At 36.4% G+C, this 21,514-nt stretch overlaps 1 protein-coding gene across 1 annotated transcript in view; it reads right to left on the minus strand.

Annotated features, from left to right (window-relative positions):
* Nucleotides 1-21,514, minus strand: part of LOC103677640 (phosphatidylinositol 3,4,5-trisphosphate 3-phosphatase TPTE2-like) — a 149,853-nt gene that overhangs the window by 62,303 nt on the left and 66,036 nt on the right. The window contains exons 10-12 of the mRNA XM_008706900.2: nt 7,150-7,210; nt 6,238-6,319; nt 5,875-5,963 (exon numbers count right to left, since the gene is read on the minus strand). Coding sequence (XP_008705122.2) covers nt 5,875-5,963; nt 6,238-6,319; nt 7,150-7,210 — 232 coding nt within the window. The remainder of the gene's footprint in view (nt 1-5,874; nt 5,964-6,237; nt 6,320-7,149; nt 7,211-21,514) is intronic.

The following is a 21,514-nucleotide window of genomic DNA, read 5'->3' on the forward strand; positions in this document are numbered from 1 at the left end:
ATTATTACATGATCTCTCTCATATGTGGAATTTAAGAAATAAAACTGGGGATCATAGGAGAAGAGAGGAAAAAATAAAACAAGACTAAACCAGAGAGGGAGACAAACCATAAGAGACTCTAAATCATAGGAAACAAGCTGAAGATTGCTGGAGGGGAGGGGGGTGGGGGGATGGGGTAACTGGGTGATGGGTATTAAGGAGGGCACATGATGTAATGAGCACTGGGTATTATATAAGACTGATGAATCACTGACCTCTACCTCTGAAACTAATAATATATCATATGCTAATTAATTGAATTTAAATAAAAAAATGGAAAAAATATAGAAGTCACTAAAATTTTTCTGCATGAATATGAAAAAATATTATGGAAAGAAGATTCAGGTGGATAAGTGATTAAAAAACACACACAACTACAATATGTGAAGAACTTACTAAGTATATTACTATGCACTTTATGTACAATTATAAAATTTATTCCTCAAAACAAAAAAGAAAAAAGAAAGTGAAGGGTTGGAAAAACACTTATTATGCAAATGGAAGTGAAAAGAAAGCTGGGGTAGCAATACTGATAATGGACAAAATAGACTTTAAAACAAAAACTGTTATAAGAGACAAAGAAGAGCACTACATAATCATAAAAGCAAAAATCCAACACGAAGATAGAACAATTGTAAATATTCATGCATCCAACATGGGAGCACCCAAATACATAAAGCAGCTAATAACAAACAAAGAAGGTAATCAACAGTAATATAATAATAGTAGGGGACTTTACCACCCCACTTACACTGATGGACAGATCATCCAAACAGATAATCAGCAAGGGAAGAATGGCTTTGGACACATTGGACCAGATGGATCTAACAGATATTTAGAACATTTTATGCTAAAACAGTGAAATACACATTCTTTTCAAGTGCACATGGAACATTCTCTGGATAGATCACATGTTAGGTCACAAAACAAGTCTCGATAAGTTTTAAAAGACTGAAGTCATAGCATTCATCTTTTCTGACCATATTATGAAACTAGAAATCAACTACAAGAAGAAATCTGGAAAGAGCATGGGAGTTACATTTAACATGCTACTAAACAATGAATAGGTCAACCAAAAATCAAAGAGGAAATCAAGAAATACATGGGGACAAACAAAAATGAAAACACACTGGTCCAACATCTTTGGGATATGGCAAAATCTGTACTAAGAGGCAAGTGTATAGCAATAGAGGCCTACTTAAGAAGCGAGAAAAATCTCAAATGCACCACCTAACCGTACATGGTTAGGACCTAGAAATGGACCTAGAAGAAGAAGAACAGATCCCAAACCAGTAAAAGGAAGGATATAATAAATATTAGAGCAGAAATTAACAAAATAGAAAGTGAAAAGTAGAACAGACCAATGAAACCAAGAGCTGGTTCTTTGAAAAAAATCAACAAAATTGATAAACCTTTAGCCAGACTCATCAAAAACAAAAAACAAAAATAGAGGACTCAAACAAAATCACAAATGAAAGAGGAGAAATAACAACCAACACTACAAAAAGGCAAAGGATTATAAGAGGACACTATGAAAAATTGTATGTGAACAAACTGGACAACTTAGATAAAATTCATAAATTCTTAGAAACACGTAAGTTCCGAAATCTGAATCAGGAAGAAATAGAATATGTGAACAGAGTGATTACCAGCAATGATATTGAGTCAGTAATAAAAAACCCCAACAAACTAAAGTCCAGGACCAGATAGCTTCACCAGCAAATTCTACCAAATATTGAAAGAAGAGTATATGCCTATTCTTCTCCAACTATTCCAAAAATAACAAGAGGAAGGAAATTTATTCTATGAAACCAATATTTTTTATAATAATTTTTTATTATATTATGTTAGTCACCATACAGTACATCCCTAGTGTCTGATGTAAAGTTTCATGATTCATTACTTGCGTATAATACCCAGTGCATCATGCAACCAATATTATCCTGATACCAAAACCAGATAAAGGCACTACAAAAAGAATCACAGGCCAATATCTCAATGAACATAGTTGCAAAAATCCTGAACAAAATATTAGGAAACCAAATCCAACAATACATTAAAGAAATCATTCACCATGAGCAAGTGAGATTTATACTTGGCATGCAAGTGTGGATCAATATTCACAAATCAGTTAATGTGATACCTGACATCAATAAAAGATAAAAATCGTATCATTTCAACAGATGGAAAAAAAAGCATTTGCCAAGTTACAACAACCATACATGATAAAAACTCTCAACAAAGTAGGTTTAGAGGGTACGTCTCAATATAATAAAGGCCATATATGAAAAACTCACAGATAACATCATACTCAATGGTGAAAAACTAAGAGATTTCCCCCTAAGAGCAGGAACAAGACAAGGATGTCTACTTATCCCTCTTACTCAACATAGTACTGGAAGTCCTGTCCACAGCAGACAAGAAATAAAAGGCATCCAAATTGGTAAGGAAGAAGTAAAAGTCTATTTGCAGATGATTATATATATACATATACATACATATACATACATATACATATATACACACACATATACATATACACATATATACATATATATACGTATACATATATATACATATACATATATATACATATGCATATATATATACGTATATATATACATATATATATACATATATACATATACGTATATATATATCCCTAAACACTCCACCAAAAAACTACTAGAACTGGTAAATTCAGTAAGGTTGCAGGATACAATATCAATATACAGAAATCCATTGCATTTCTATACACTAATAATGAAGTAGAAGAGAAATTAAGAAAACAGTCCCATTTACAATTGTACTAAAAATCATACAATACCTTGCAATAAATTTAACCAAGGAGATGAAAAATCTGTACTATGAAAACTATAAAACACTGATGAAAGAAACTGAAGATGACACAAACAAATGGAAAGATATTCCATACTCATGGATTAGAAGAACAACTATTGTTAAAATATCTGTATTACCCAAAGATTTAATGTAATCCCTGTCAACATATGAACACCATTTTTCATACAACTAGAAAAATCAGTGCTAAAATTTGTGTGGAACCATGGAAGACCTCCAAATAGCCCAGCCTAAGCAATCTTGAGAAAGAACAACAAGACTAGAGGGTTGCAATTCCAGATCCACACTTATAGGGTCAATTAATCTAGGATGAAGGAAACAAGATTATGTAGTAGTGTAGCATAAAGAACTCAGAAACAGTCCCAAACTTCTCTTAAAACTTGGTACATGATTGAGAAGAGATTATAAATCAATGGGGAAAAAATGAGCATGTGATAGATGGTGTTAGGACAATTGCATATCCATATGGAAAAAAAACCCCTCCCTCCTCAAATCCCAATTAAAAACCTAAATGTAAAAAGTAAAGCTTTAATATTTTATAAAGTATAATACCTTCACTACCCCAGCATGTAGGCAAAAAGCACAAACCACACACACATACACACATGGAAAGACTGATAAATTTCACTCCATTCAAAACTATAAATACTTCTATATGACAAAATAGATCAAGTTAAAAGACAACACGTAGGAGGAGACAGTTGTAATACAAACTACTAACAGACACAACAGCATCCATTTTTTATGGCTGAGTAATATTCCATCATGTGTGTATATATACACACACCCCACATCTCCTTCATCCATTCATCTATTGGTGGACATTTGGGTTGCTTCTATAACTTGGCTATTGTAAATAACACTGCAATAAACATAGGCGTGCATAGATCACAGATTAGTGTTTTCTTTTTGACTGGGATAGACCGGTGATGGGTATTAAGGAGGGCACGTATTGCATGGTGCACTGGGTGTTATACGCAAATAATGAATCATGGAACATTACATCAAAAACTAAGGATGTACTATATGGTGACTAACATAACATAATAAAAACACAAATTAGTGTTTTCATTTTAACATTCTTAACATTTTTAACATTCTTTTTTTTTTTTAATAGAGAACTCATTTTTGGTTAGTCGAAAACTTGATAAAGATAACATTGAACACAGAAAGTATTTTTTTAATAATATTTTTTTATTATATGTTAGTCACCATACAGTACATCCCTGGTTTCTGATGTAAAGTTCCATGATTCATTAGTTGCGTATAACACCCAGTGCACCATGCAATACGTGCCCTCCTTACTACCCATCACCAGCCTATCCCATTCCCCCACCCCCCTCCCCTCTGAAGCCCTCAGTTTGTTTCTTAACATTTTTTAACATTTCTTTTAACATTGCATGTCAACTATACTAAAAAATCAACATCCAGTTTATTTAAAGTAGTCTCGTAAATCAACAATAAAATATTTTGACTGTCATGATGCTACTGGTAATGTGCAGGCACCAACCAGCAAGAGGGGAGCAAAACCAATATGAATGAAAACTTGAAAAAAGAGGCTACTCTGGGGCACACCAGCTGAATACCAGCCTGCCAAACGACCCTAAGGGAAAGTCAATGCAAGACATGGGGACACAGGATAATTAAAGTCCTTCATCAGAAAAAATTTAAAAATGAAATTTGAAATGAAGGTTAACCTTCAAGCAGGGAATTAGCATTAATTACAAGAAAACTGAAGTTAATTGCTTGGATTATAATATTTTAGGTTGAGCCCTGTGAAATGACCATATTTGTAAATAAAAGATAGTCCAAAACTGGCAATTCCTACGGTCCCACTTTTTTTTTTTAATTTTTTTATTACATTATGTTAGTCACCATACAGTACATCCCTGGTTTCTGATGCAAGGTTCGATGATTCGTTCGTTGCGTATAACACCCAGTGCACCATGCAATACATGCCCTCCTTACTACCCATCACCAGCCTATCCCATTCCCCCACTTCTATAGGCTTCATTTATGCATGGTATTGCAAATTGCACATCCAGAATATTTCAACCTATAGGGCTAAAGGCAGAACCTACCTACTAATTCATGGGCTTAAAACTAGTTTTCAGGTAAGACTAAAACTTGATTCTACTCAATTATATAAAGCAGTTTTAAAGTATTGTGTTTTCCTGGAATGCAATAAAAAACTGTTTTATAGCCCACCAAAAATGTAATTCTTGGTCAAAAATGGTGAAATATGCTTAGATGATTATTAAAAGCCTAAAGCTGAATGAGAGAAAATCTAACTCAATTTAAATTTTTTTCATTTTACCTCACAAAAATCAACTTCTTTGTATCTCTACACTACAAAAATTCCACTATAATTATTGGGTTTTGCAATAGCATCACTGTTGGCTCCTTAACTGTAAAAGGTTCTCACAAAGTTTAAGAATAGTCTTAAATAGAAGTCCTCTGACAGTTTCTAAAATTAAATATTTTTATTTTCATAGATATTTTGGCAAATCAAAAATGAAGAAACTCAAGTAGTCAATAAACAAAAAATATGCTCAACCTTCCTTAGTTTTGTTATTCCTATTTACTTTCCTTTTTTTTAGTCTTTACCTTCCACCCTCCCTCCGTCCTCTTTCCTTTCCTTCCTTCAGGCTTGAAGTTAACATCCAAAAAAATTTATTTATTTGAGAGAGAGAGAGAGCGCGAGCGAGTGAGCGCGTGCAGGGTGGGGGGCAGGGGAAGAGACAAACTTAAGCCGACTGTGCGCTGAGCGCAGAGCCTGGAGAGGAACTTGATCTCACGACCCTGAGATCACCCCCTGAGCTGAAACCAGGAGTCAGATGCTTAACCACTGCGCCACCTAGGCGCACCCACCCCACTCACATTTTAACAACTATTAATACTAACAGCAGTATGTATCTTGTTCTTGCACTTTAATGTATTAATATTTATTTAGAAAAAGAAATTAAATAGGTTTACCTTTGCCTCCCTTGCAGTGTATCGCTACGATGTTTTCGTCATCTTGAGCCATCCACTTATCTACTTCCTTGGTGAATGCCACCATCTCACTGATTTCAAATGTAAAATTTTTAGTTGAATTAGACTGGGATAGGCTGGTGATGGGTAGTAAGGAGGGCACGTATTGCATGGTGCACTGGGTGTTATATGCAAATAATGAATCATGGAACTTTACATCAAAAACTAAGGATGTACTGTATGGAGACTAACATAACATAATAAATAATTATTATAAAAAATTTTTAGTTGAATTAAAATTCATCCTAAAAATCAAGCCCAGTATATTTAGCTTTCTTTTGACAGCCACCTTGGCATAAAACTTACCTTAGAGTGGGGACATTGTGATCATCAATCATGATCCGCTGGACTCTGCAATGGAAGTACTTAGGATCATAAGCTCCTTCACCTAAAATAAATGATACATAGGTCATATATCTATACCTAATAAACACAGTAAATGACAGAGTTATGAAGAAGTTATACTTTATTATAAATTCCTTATCCACCTTTAAAAGGAGCTTTCTGAGTGGCTCTTGCTGTTTTAATAGCATTAAGGGTCTGAAAAACAGAGATAGTAGTGGTTTGTCCATCTTGAGTAACCTAAACCCAACTTCTTTGGGTTTAACAGGCCTTACTTTTAATTTTCTAGCAGTCTACTCATCATATTATCATAGGGCAGACAGACACCGCAGAGCAGAAGTAAATGTGGCCAACCAGAAGGCTTGCCCCCTGAAAATGTCTGCTTAATATACAGGAAGAGGAAAAGACGAGACAGAGTAGTAAGTGGGGATATAATCTCTTATCTATAGGGTTTTGCTGTTTGAGCATATTTTCTCTTGTTTATTGACTACTTGGATTTTTTTCATTTGGGTTTTGCTCTCCTCACACCCCACTCCTAGTGAATTAGAAAATGTATTTGTTGAATTGTCTGTCTTCAAAACATAAGCCGGCAGGAAAAACAGAAGTATTTTCCTAAACCTAATACCACTAGAGAAGATTCTACCCAAAATGGCTCTGCCTCAATTTAAGCCTCCTCCCTCCCTCACAGGGCATTTATACTATGGAGACTTTTTTTTCCTACAAAATAGAACCAGTGCAAGATGGAGATTTTTAAACTCACTTCCCATCACCCACCAAATACTTATGATTAAATGAAATGGAAGGACTGAATCATCTTCTTATATGCAGTGATCTGTTTTCTACCAGTAGTAACAAACTATCTGGCCATGTACATACTGCATAGATTGTAGACTTGATAGTGGTCTTGATGTTTGGTATCTAGGAACCGCACAACTTCCTAGAAAAAATAGACACATATCTTACATAAATCCACAGGGCACCAATATAAGCCATTCCTTAGGAGTAAGCCAAAATGGTCCTTACCTTTTATTTACTTGTCCCTCACTCGGCACCTTTTAGGGGAGATTTAGGGAAGAGAAGAGTATGTACATTCCAAGTCCTATCGCATCCACTGATGGTTTTCAAATAGCCCACAATGTTGTGCTTGGCTACTCTGATTAACCTCTACTATAAATACACATTGTTACCAGAGACAGGTAACTAGCCTAAAGTAAATTTGTGAAAATTATGATTTCACAATATATGATTCTTATCTAGATTTTCTGAATAGACAGATTTTTGTTTATATTTTTAAATTTTTTAAAAAAGATTTATTTACTTTAGAAAACGAGAGAGAGCCAGAGTAGGGGGAAGGGGAGAGGGAGAGAGATTCTTCGGCAGACTCCCTGCTGAGCATGGAGCCTGATGCAGGGCTCCATCTCACAACCCTGAGATCATGACCTGAGCCAAAATCAAGAATCAGAGGCTCAACCAACGGAGCCACCCAGGCACCCCAATAAATAGTTTTTTAAGATAATAATCTGGATATTACAGTCTACCTATGCACTATTTAAATGAATAAATAGTGCAAAAATGTGTAGTATGATTGTGTGTCTATATATGCATGATAGAAAAAGATAAGCACATGATATTACATTTTAAGTGGCAATATGGAGACTCTTTTCGATCATCTTTGCATTTTTAAAATGAATACATATGTGTGTATGTGCATATACATATATATACACACATATGCATATATGCATAACTTTTCAAAGAAAGTGATCTAAAATAGTTACTATCACCATACTAATACAACATTTCCAACAAATGTATCCATTTGAGACACACACACACACACACGTGCATGTGTCTCTGTACAACAAAATGACTGTAAAAAAGCTAAAAAATTGATGAGTATAGTACCCTGAGCAGTGTTTACTACCTTCATATTGAGAAAAAGAAAAGATATCCAAATAATCGATTGGTTAAATTGTCAGGAGGAAACAGTAAGTCAAAAAGATAAACACTCTGAGTCTGCATAATGCTGGAATGGGAGGATAAATAGACTCATATACATCAAGATTTCATGAGCTCCTTTACACTAAAATAAAATCCAGATGGATTGAGGAATCAGATATAAAAAACCCACAAATACCTCTAAGAAGTTAGTGAACATTAATCAATTCTTTGGATAAAGAAAAAGTGTTGAATCAATGGAAGATCAACAGATTTAGGTTTGACTTCATAAAAATCTGAAATTTCCATTTAAAAAATGCCACAGTACAACGAATAACAGGAGAGAATAATCAGTAAAATTGAGTGAATGGGGACTATGGCTAGTATTATCTATAAACTAGTTATAATAGTATAAACTAGTAACTCATAACAATTTAAATAGTACTCCCTCAACCTATAGATAAATGGGCCTCACCAACACAGAAGTCTAAGCGACAATAAAATACCATTTTCACCCATGAAATTAGCCCTTTCCTTTTCAAACGAGAAAATCCAACACTCTCCAAGATAGCATGAAAATAAAACTTTTGATTTATTGTTAACATAGTCCCTTGGATTTGACAATATATACTGAGAACCCTAAAAATACTCATACTCCATAACCAGGTAATTTTATTCCTAGGAATCTATCCAGAAAAGGCTTTATGCTTTTGAGCCTTTGTGCCTCTGATGCTGCATTATTAATATTGATGACACCTAAATATCCAAAATTCAAGGTTGATTATAACACTAATGAAATATCACACAACCATTAGAATACTGTCCTGCCCTTCATTCTCTCAATAAGTAAACATTTCACAGTGGTTAATATATGTGCAGCCTTCTTTGGTATACCCACACTTAAGGATAGTCAGTATTTGCTTTTTTATGAAAAAAATATATCTGGATGTTTAAGTTCCAGGGATTTAAAAAATCACCTATTTCTCTATATGTCTAGAAAAATGATTTCAAGGATTTGAATTTTCTCCAAGAGTCCATCCTTGACTCAATACAAAGGTAACTTACTTCTGTGCTTTCTGATCTAAATAGCCTACCTGAAGACTACAAACACCTCTTAAACTAGCTGAATACAGACAAAAAGCATCTAAAAGAAAGTTCGGCTCTGCCAAGAAACTACATTTTTGGGGACCAGATGGACAGTTTTTGTCCACAATCAGAATAAAGAATATGCAATTGTACGAAGGTCAAAAACCAAAAGATGACTAAGAAGATTTTTAGGACTGTAGGTAATGTAGAAATCCTTTTCCCCAATAGCCTTAAATTTACAATTCCTGAAACTCTTTCTTGGAATGTGAAAGTTAAAAATGCTGTCCGCTCTTTGAAAGCCTTTTCGCAACAACCTCCAACTTCGTCCTAAATATGTCAACCGCTTCTGTGTGTTCACAAAATATTAACTAAACAGAATAGTTTACACCAGAAGCAATTGTCCATCTTAGCACATTCCTTGATTTGGAGATGAACTTACATTCTCTTTGCTTGCATGTGGTGGCAGCACTGGCCACACTTGCTGACACTTCCACCAGGGTGCTTGCTTCTTCATTCCCACAAATGTCCCATCTTCCTACTTCGAGGCAACACTTGACATTTATATTAGCAAATTTACCGCATATGAAATCCTACTGTTTGCTCTACACATTACTATCCATTGTTGTTCAAAATCTAATCCTGCAAACTTATTTCCTCTTAAGAGTGATGGGGAACCACATGACCACTTAGCATTCTCTCAGGAATTAATCATGCCCATGTCTGTATCTTGCACACTTCAGCCAAATGTAATTTAAATTAGTTTGTAGATGGCTTTCATCTTAAAAACAACAAAGGCATACTCTGTGCAGGATATGTTGTTATCATTGAAAATGCAAGCACCAACACAGCTCCATTGCCTAATTCTCAGTCTGCCCAGGTAGCTGAACTAATAGCTCAGACATGAGCCTACACTCTGGCAAAAGATGAAGGTAAATATTTATATGGATAGTAGATATGATTTTGGGGGTGGTTTATGATTCATGAATTTTATGAAAACTGATGATTTATCACTTCTTCTATATGTTTATTAAAAATGGTAAAAAGATCATGGCTTAGTAGAACTTTGTCAATATCCCAAGGAGATAAGTGTTAAGAACTGAAACAAAACAGAGTCCACAGTCTCTGGTGACTAATATATCAACATATTAAAAAAAAAAAAGAACTGAAACAAAACAAAACACCTTAATGGTCTAGAGAACACTCTAGAAGCCAAGAGTAGTATCTTTGCTTTGACTTGCATGCTAAATGAAGTTTGTGGCTTTTTAACACCCTAGCCAATATTAAGTGTTGCTAAATTTATATTTATCACCACCAAATCTACAAAGAAAAATGATTCAACTTAGACAAGTTGTAATTAACTCACATTTCTCAGCTCAGCCTACTGAAAAGTAATATTGGCAAAGGATGCTCTATTCCTAGAGATGGATTCTGGCAATTTGATGATGGCTGTCCTGAAGTGCCATCATCCATCCAGTGGACCCTGGCCAAATTACTCCATGACTATTCCTATTATGGAATGAATAAAATAGTTTCCACATTAAATAGAGGCGTGGAAAATTTTTCAAAATTGGTCAAGGGAGAAGTAGAGTCATGTCTTATAATTAACATAACCTAGATAAGATATGGTTCACTCTTTCCTCAAGACCTTTTTGAACACTTACAAATTGATTTTGACTGCCCATCTCAAGATGATGAATATGTACTCGTAATTTTTTTACATGTATAGAAAAGTTTCCCTGCTTTAGAATAAGGTAGAATGATTTCATGAATGATCCAAATACTTTATCTTTCCCTATTGGGTTCTATCACATGAACTGATTTGGTCAACGGAATGACATAAAGCAGGCAATTGCAAAAACCCTTATAAGATTCCACTCTAGCTCTTGCCTTTTGCCGTCACATAAGAACACACCCAGGCTAGCCTAATAGAGGATGAAAACACGTGGAGCAGATAGGACTTACCCCAGATACCCCAGCTAAGGTCATTATAGAGCAGCTGATAAGGAAAACTGAGATTCCATTCCACAGTGGTGATGTAGGAAGACCCTGAACTCACCTCCTCCATGGCCACACCAAATCTACAAATATTAATAGAATAGTTCCTCCTGAAGAACTGAGGGATGACTGAACAGCTTCTGCATAACAAAAGATAAAGAAACTACATAGAGAACAGCAAGAGAGAGGCAGACACAGGAATGAAGGGAACCCCCACCTCTGACATGGTGAACTACAACGGGGAGGGATAGTACTGAGGGTCTAGGAAGAGATTCGTCTGCCTTGGGGCAAGAAAATAAGCCATGGTTTAAAAGGGCAACTATGATATAAAAAAAAAATCTAGCCCTAGAACTCCACCAAATGGTGGGGAAGCTCCTAGAAAGCTCTCCAGATTGGACAGGCTCTTGAGTGTCACAGTTTCTGCTCCCCCTCCACCTAGATAGTGTGACTAGGAGCAGGGTCTAGGCACCCAAGCTGGTATAGTGCCCCAGTGAGCCCTGGGCCCCTAGTCCACATGAGTCCCAACCATCCCACCAAAGTGGCCCCAATATGCCACACACTGGGACACTCCTGGTAGGCACCCACTACACCTCCAGCCATTGTATCAAAGTCACATTCATGCAAAGCACCCTGAAACACGGCAGGCCCACACCACATTGGCTTCAGATGGCTTGCTAGGGCACCTACAGCAGACCTGGTTCACACCTGGTTCACACCTGCTTTGGCTCCAGCTAACTTGCCAAGGCACCCTTTGCAGTAAGCACCTTGGGACACCCTGGCCTACACCCACCTCAGCTTCAGTACTTCTGCCAGGGCACCCACTGTATGAACCTGAGGCACCCTCGCTGGCACCCGCTTCAACAGCTGTCCTGCTGGGGTGCCACTTGTGTGGAGTGCACCAGGACCTCCCAAACTTGTGCTCCACTGCAGCTCCAGCCACCCTACCAGGGCACTATCTGGATGGAGAGCCATGGGACACACTGGCTTTCACCCACTTCAGCTATTCTGTAGGAGCTTCTCAGTGTGCAGAGCCCTGGGACCCTCTGCTTACCCCCACTTTAGCTTTAGCTGTCCTACCAGAGTAATATCTATGTGGACAGCCCCAGGAATGACCTGACCCAGATGCACTTCAGCTGTGGCCATCCCACCAGGGCGGTCCCTGCATGGAGCCCCCAAGGACCCACAGATCCCACAAGCCACAATTCTAGCCAGCCCCTCAAAGTTACCAGGCACAAACAGTGTACACAGGCGATGATCATACACAAGACCATTCCCTCAAGTTTAGGATAAGTAGCTGTTCTAATTCATAGTTACAAATACGGAAAATCAAGCAAACTGGGGACACAGAGGAATATGCTTCAAAGAACAAGACAAAACCTCAGAAAAAGACTAAATGAAACAGAGAAGCAATATACCTGGTAAAGAGTTTAAAGTTATGATCATAAAGATGCTCATTGGACTAGAGATAAAAGTGGAAGACCTCAGGAATAACTTCAACAAAGAGATGGAAAAAAAAACAAAACAAATCAGAGTTGAAGAATGTAATAACTGAAATGAAAAATTAACTAGATGGCACCAACAGGTTAGCAAATGCAGAACCGATCAGTGATCTAGAAGACAAAGAAATGGAAAGCACCCAAGCTGAACAGCAAGAAGAAAAAAGGATTTTTAAAGACAAGTTTGGTTAAGGAATCTCTTGGACAACATTAAGCAAGTGAACATTTGCATTAAGGAGAAGAGAAAGGAATAGAAAGGAGTAGAAAACATATTTGAAGAAATAATAGCTGAAAATTTCCCTAAGCTGGGGAGGGAAGTAACATCCAGGTTCAGGAAGCACAGACAGTTCCAAGCAAGATGAACCCAAGGAGGGCCACACCATTACACAGAATAATTAAAGTGTCAAATGTTAAAGAGAATTTTAAAGGCAGCCAGAGAGAAGCAAAAAGTTACAGACAAGGGAAACCCCATAAGGCTATTAGCTGATTTTTCAGCAGAAACTTTCCAGCCCAGAAGAGAGTGGCAAGATATATTCAAAGTGCTGAAAGCATGAGAGACTATGGACTCTGAGAAACAAACTGAGGGCTTCAGAGGGGAGGGGGTGGGGGAATGGGATAGGCTGGTGATGGGTAGTAAGGAGGGCACGTATTGCATGGTGCACTGGGTGTTATATGCAACTAATGAATCATCAAACTTTACATTAAAAAAATTAAATTAAAAACATAAAAATAAATGACAAAAAAAGTGCTGAAAGGAAAAAACCTGCAACTCTACCCAGCAAGGTTTTTATTTAGAATTGAAGGAGAGATAGAGTTTCCTAGGCAACAAAAGCTAAAGGAGTTCATCACCACTAAACCAGCCTTACAAGAAATGTTAAAGGGACTTCTTAAAGTGGAAGAGAAAAGGCCTTAATTAGAAGAAAATTATAAACATACATAAAACATGGAGGAAGATTAAAAAAGTTCTTTTAGAATGTGTTCGAATTTAAATGACCATCAACTTAATATAGACTGATGTATACTTAAAATGTCATATATAAACCTCATGGTAAACACAAACCCAAAACTTATAATAGATACACAGAAGAGAAAGAAAGCCAAGCATAAGACTACAGAAAGTTATAATCACAAGGAAAAAGAACAAGGGAAGAAATAATGAAGAACCACAAAAACAACCAGAAAACAATTATACATAGTGAAAACAATAACTTAAATGTAAGTACTCTAAATGCTCCAATCAAAAGGCATAGGGTGGCCGAATTGATAAAAAAACAAAACCCATCTATATGTTGCCCGCAAGACACTCACTTCAGATATAAGGATACACTTAGACTGAAAGTGAATGGATGGAAAAGATATTTCATGCAAAAGGAAGTGGGGGGAAAAAAAAACCCAAGGTAACAATATTTATATCACACAAAGTAGACCTTAAAGACTTACAAGAGAAAGAGAAGGGCATTGCATAATGATAAAGGAATCAATTGAACAAGATGATGTAACAATTGTAAATATCTATGCACCCAACAATGGAGCACCTAAACACTCAAAGCATATATTAATAGCCATAAAGGAAGAAAGAGTAATACAATAACAATAGGGGACTTTAACACTTACATTAACAGATAGATCATACTGGCAGATGCAGAAAAAGATGTGACAAAATTCAACATCCATTCATGATAAAACTCTCCAAAAATCGGTTTAGAAAGAACATACCTCAACAAGGTCATATATGACAAACTCACAGCTAACCTCATATTCAATGGTAAAAAACTCATAACTTTCCCTCTAAGATCAGAAACAAGACAAGGATGTTCACTCTCATCACTTTTATTCAACATATTACTGGAAGCTCTAACTCCAGCAATCAGACAAGAAAAAAAAAAAGGCATCCAACTTGGTAAGGAAGAAGTTACTGTCACTATTTGCAGATTATGTGATTCTATACAGAGAAAACCCTAAAACCCCAATCAAAAAACTATTAGAATATACAAATTCAGTTAAGTTTCAGGATGCAAAAATATACAGAAATCAACTGTTTTTTGTAAACTAATAATGAAGTAGCAGAAAGAGAAAACAATTCTATTTATAATTTCATCAAAAAGAATAAAATACCTAGAAATAAACTTACAGGAGGTGAAAGATCTGTGCTCTGCAACCTATAAAATGCTGATGAAAGAAATTAAAGACAAACCAGATTACAAGACACACTACAAAGCTGTAGTCATCAAAATAGTATGGTACTGGCACAAAAATAGACACATAGAACAGATTAGAGAGCCCAGAAATAAACTCATAGGGAAAATTAATCTAGGACAAAGGAGGCAAGACTATACCCTGGGGAAAAGACAGTCTCTTTAGTACTGAGAAAACTAGACAGCTACATGCAAAAGAATGAAATGACCAGTTTCTTACACCATACACAAAAATAAACACACTGGATTAAAGACTTAAATGTGAGACCTGAAACTATAAAACTTCTTGAAGAAAACATAGGCGGTAAGCTGTGTGACATCAGCAATAGCAACATCTTTCTAGATATGTGTCCTCAGGCAAGGGAAACAAAAGTAAATATAAATTATTGGGACTACTCCAAAATAAGAAGTTTTTGTATGGTGAAGGAAACCACCAACAAAACCAAAAAGCCACCTTGTGAATGGAAGAAGATATTTGCAAATGGTATATCTGATAAGGGGTTAATACTCAAAATATATAAAGAACTTATACAACTCAAAACCAAAAAAAATGATTCAACTAAAAATGGGCAAAAACCTCAATAGACATATTTTTCAAAGGAGACTTAGAGATGGCTGACACATGAAAAGATGAAAAAGAAATGCAGATCAAAACCACAATCAGCTATCATTTCACACCTGTCAGAATGGCTAAAATCAAAGGCAAGAAATAAGTGTTGGTGAGGATGTGGAGAAAAAGAAACCCTTGTGCCCTGGTGGTAGGAATGTAAATTGGTGCAGCCACTGTGGAAAACACTAGAGAGGTCCCTCAAAAAAATTAAAAATAGAATTACCATATGATCCAGTAACTTCACTACTGGGTTACCTAAAGAAAATGGAAATATTCATTCACAGGGGTATCTGTACCTCTATGTTTATTGCAGCATTATTTACAATAGCCAAGATATGGAAACAACCCAAGTGTCCATCAGCAGATGAATGGCTAAAGAAGGGGTGGTATACACACACACACACACACACACACACACACACACACACACACACAGAATGGTATTGAGCCATAAAAAAGAATGAGATCCTGCCATTTGCAACAACATGGATGAACCTAGAGGGTATTATGCTTAGTGAAGTAAGTCAGACTGAGAAAGACAAATACCATATGATTTTACTCATGCTTTGAATCTAAAAAACAAAATGAACAAAAAGCAGAGCCAGACCCATAAATACACAGAACTGATCTTTACCAAAGGAGAGAGTGATGCAGGGACAGACAAAATACATGAAGGGGAATGGGAGACACAGGCTTCCATTTATGGATTGAGTTAGTCACAGGGATAAAAGGTACAGCATAGGGAATATAGTCAATGGTATTATACTAGGGTTTTATGGTGACAGAAGGTAACTACATTAGTGTTGATCATAGTATGACATATAGATCTGTCAAATCACTATGTTGTATATCTGAAACTAAAGTAACATTGTGTGTGTCAACTACACTTCAGTAAAAAAAGGAACAATGAAGGTTAATATCTCCCATCAACATATACAAGAAGTTGTAAATAAAATATTAGAAAATAGAAAGTAGTAATATATAAATAACACATTAAGACCAAAGGGCATTTATTTCAGGGATAAAAAAGTTTGGCTTCGCATTTGAAAATAACAGAAAAACCTTTGATTATCTTCATACATGCAGAAAAAGTATCTGATAAATTCACCAACTCATGATTCAACTCCTACTAAACTAGAAATAAAAGTTTCTTAATCTGGTAAAGAAAAGCTACAAAAAGCTTCTAGAAAACATCATTCTAATAGTGGAATTTCTAATTCTTTCCATCTAAGTTTGGGAACAAGCAAAGAGTGTCCATTCTTACTACTATTCAACTTTACACTGGAGATCCTAGACAATTCAATAAAGAAAAAAAATAAAAAGCATACAAAGTTAAGAAAGTAGTAACTTTACATGATTATATACATAAAAAGCCCAAGGAATATACAACTTAATAAAATGAATGCATGAATTTTTTGTGATCATTTATTCATTCCAGTGTTTTATTTTTTTTAAATTCCAGTGTCGTTAATGTAGTGTTATTTTCAGGTGTACAAAATAGTGATTCAACATTTCCATATATTAATCAGTGCTCATCAAGATAAGAGTACTCTTAATCTTCACCTATTTCACCCCTCACCCCCCACTTACCTCCCCTCCGGTAACAACTTGTGTATTCTCTGTAATTAAGATTCTGGTTTTTTTACTTTTTTTCCTTTGTTCATTTTTTTTGTTCCTTAAATTCTACATGAGTAAAATCATATGGTAATTGTCTTTCTCTGACTGGCTTATTTTGCTTCACATTATACTCTCTAGATCCATTCATGTTGCAAATGTCAAGATTTCATTTTTTTATGGTTGAATAATATTCCTTTGAATATATATATGACATCTTTTTTATCCATCTACTGATGGATGCTTGAATTGCTTCCATAGTTTGGCCATTGTAAATAGTGCTGCTAATAAACATAAAGGGTGCATATATCATTTTGAATTAGTGTCTTTGTTTTCTTTGGGTAAATACCCAGTAGTGTGATTCCTGGACCACAGAATATGTCTATTGTTTAATTTTTTGAGGAACTACCACACTGTTTTCCACAGTGGTTGCACTGAGTTTGCATTCCCACTAGCAGTGCGCAAGTGTTCCTTTTTGCTACATCCTCACCAATACCTGTTGTATCTTGTGTTATTGATTTTAGCCATTCCGATAGGTGTGAGGTGATACCTTATTGTTTTTGATTTGCATCTCCCTAATAAGTGATGTTGAGCATCTCCTCGTGTGTCTGTTGAATGTATGAATTTATGAAGTGTATTGGATATATATTCAAAAATCAATTATATTCCCATATATCAGCAGCCAATAGGAAAATAAAAATTTAAAATACCATTAAAATAATATCAAAGATACTTCTGGGGAAGATGGCAGATTAGGAGGACCTTAAGCTCATCTCCTTGTACAGATAAAATAAGCAATGCATCAGCGTAAATAACCCAAAAAAATGACATGGAGACTGGCAGAACAAACTCCACAATTAAATGTACAGAAGAGGCCACATCAAAGAGGGTAGTAAGGACAGAAACATGGTCTGGAGCTACAGAGACCTTTACAACTGTCTGCAGGAGGGAGGGGTGCTGCAGGCATGGAGAGGAGACAGAAACAAACCCTCACATCAGGGAGCCCATATAAGGAAGATGAATCCCGATAACACTTGGCTTTGAAAACCAGAGGGGCCGAATTTTGAGTTCTTACAACCAGTGAGACTTAAAACCTGGAATTTCAAAAATCAGCAGGTTCAGCTTTAGAAGAATCAACAGGATGAGAGGAATCTGGGTCCCTGCCCTGAAAGAGATAGCAAAAGACACAGTCCTGCTGAGATACAGCATAGGAGCAGCAGTTGTAAAATGTCCAGGGTATATGGTAGAAAACTATTTGTTTATTCATCTCAGAGCATGTCCCAGCAGGACAGAGATTGCTGGGAGACTCCTCCAGGAACAAAGGAGCTGACAGTTGTCATTTCCCGGCCCCCTCCCCCCATCATAAACAAATGGCCACCGGCACGACCAACACACCTCTGATACTTACTACCTAACTTGCTAACACCACTGTCCCCTCAGAACCCCAGGCACACTGTGGATCTGTCCCTCCAATAGGCTCTTTGTCAGAGTCCATCCAGATTGGTGCCACAAGCCTGGCAGTATTCAAACAACAGGGGCCAGCATCACTCCAAAGTAACTCCTACCCTGGGGAGAGGGAAAGAAAACCATAGACAAGAGTCAAACAGCAGACATAGCAGTGGGCTGGAGGCAGAGAGCTGGTCTGATTGCTGACCTGGCCCTCCAATGAAAGTATTTCAGGCAACAGACAACCAAAGCACCCTACAGTTTGGTGTCACTGCATCTCTGGCAAACGCCTGGTCTGACTTAACTCAAGCCCAAGGTAGCCCCAGACTGGTAACCAATACCACAGAGAACAAACACTGTCCACAACAGGCAAAGAGAGCCACTGCAGATGACTGGACTGAAGGAAAAAAGTGGCCAAGACACATCAGTGGGGAGCATACAACACACATAGGAGACATCCCTGAAGTACCAAGTTCTGGTGAACAGGGGACACTAAACTGCAGGGCCCTAAAGAACCTCTTCTTCATAAGACCATTATTTTCAAGAGCAGGACACATAGCTGACTTTCTTAACATAAACAGAGTAGGACAAAATGAGGAGACAGAGGAATATGTCCCAAATGAAAGAACAGGACAAAAATCACAGCAAAAAACCTAAGCAAAATGGAGAAAAGTAATATGCCCAATACAGAATTTAAAGTAATGGTCATAAAGATACTCAGTAAACTCGAGAAAAGAGTGGAGGACATCAGCGAGACTCTTAAAGAGGTAAAATAAAACCATCAGAGATGAAGAACACAATAAATGGAATTAAAAATACACTAGATGGAAAAAATAGTAGGCTAGAGGAAGGAGAAGAAGAAATCAGTGACCTGGAGAACATAGTAGTGTAAAGTAATCAAGCTGAGCAGGTAAGAGAAAAAAAATTATGCAAAATGAGAATAAACTTAGGGAACTCAGTGATTCCATCAAGCTTAACAACATTCACATTACAGGGATCCCAGAAGGAGAAGAGAGGGGAAAGGGGGTAGAAAACTTATTTGAAGAAATTATAGCTGAAAACTTCTCAAATCTGCGGAGGAAACAGAAATCCAGATCCAGGAGGCACAGAGATTCCCCCAACAAAATCAACCCAAGGAGGTCCACACCAAGACACATAGTAATTAAAATGGCAAAAAGCAGTGAATAAGAGAGAATTTTAAAAGTAGCAAGAGAAAAGAAAACAGTTATATATAAGGGAAACCCCATTACGTTATGAGTTGACTTTTTAGCAGAAACTTTGCAGATCACAAGAGAATAGCATGATATATTCAAAGTGCTGGAAGGAAAAAAATCTGCAGCCAAGAATACTCTATCCAGCAAGGCTACCCAGCAAGGAGAGAGAGAGTTTCCAAGACAAACAAAAGTTAAAGAAATTCATGACCACTGAATGAACCCTACAGAAAAATGCAAAAGGGGACTCTTGTAGAAGGAAAGACCATAAGCAAGAGTAAGAAAAGTAGGAAGCACAAAAGCAGCTACAGTAAGTACATCTATAAAAATCAGTGGGGATACTCAGAAAATAAAAGGAAGTAAATTATGACACCATATACCTAAAATGTGGGAAGGAGTAAAGAATGCATTCAAACTTAAGTGACCACCAACTCAATATGGTCTGTTATATGCAGATGTTATATATAAACCTAATGGTAACCACAAATCAAAAACTGGCAATAGATATGCAAAGAATAAAGAGAAAGGAATCCAAATATATCACTAAAGAAAGCCAACTAATTGTGAGAGAAGAGAGCATGGGAAGAAAGGAACAGAGAACTACAAAAACAACCATGAAACAAGTAACAAAATAACAAATACATATCCATTGATAATTACTTTGAATGTAAATGGACTAAATGCTCCAATCAAAAGATATAAGGTGATGGAATGGAAAAAAAAAAAAACCCAAGACCCATCCAGATGCTGCCTACAAGAGACTCTGCAAACCTAAAGATACATGCACATTGAAAGTGAAGGGATGGAGAATGCTTGCAAATGGATGTGAAAAGAAAGCTGGGGTAGCAATACTTATGTCAAACAAAATCGAGTTTAAAACAAAGGATGTAACAAGAGACAAAGAAGGACACTGTAGTCATAAATGGAACAATCCAACAAGAAGATATAACAAATGTAAATATTTATGCACCCAATATGGGAGCACCCAAGTACATAAAGCTGCTAATAACAAACACAAGGGAAGTAACTGATAGTAATACAATAGTAGTAGGGGACATTAACGCCTCACTTACATCAATGGACAGGTCATCCAAACAGAAAATCATCAAGGAAACAATGGTTTTGAATAACACATGGGACCATATGAAATTAACAGATACATTCAGAACCTGAATTCCATCCTGAAACATCAAAATACACATTCTTTTCAAGTGCACATGGAACATTCTCCAGAACAGAGAGCAAATTAGGCCACAAAACAAGTCTCAATAAATTCACAAAGATCCAAGTCATACCATGCGTCTTTTCTGACAACAGTATGAAAGTAGAAATCAACAAGAAATCTTGAAAGATCACAAATACATGGAGGTTAAATAACATGCTACTAAACAATGAAATGGGTCAATCAAGAAATCAAAGAGGAAATCAAAAGATACATGGAGTCAAATGAAACACAATAGTCCAAAACCTTTGGGATGCTGCAAAAGCTATTCAAAGAGGGAAGGTTATAGCAATACAGGTCCACCTCAAGTAGCAAATTCTCAAATATACTACCTTTATACCTAACGGAGCTAGAAAAAGGAGATCAAACAAATAAAGGAAATAAAGATCATACTCAATGGTGAAAGACTGGGAGACTGTAACTATGAA

This window comes from Ursus maritimus, unplaced genomic scaffold (genome assembly GCF_017311325.1).
Source record: "Ursus maritimus isolate PB19 unplaced genomic scaffold, ASM1731132v1 scaffold_10, whole genome shotgun sequence".
NCBI lineage: Eukaryota > Metazoa > Chordata > Mammalia > Carnivora > Ursidae > Ursus > Ursus maritimus.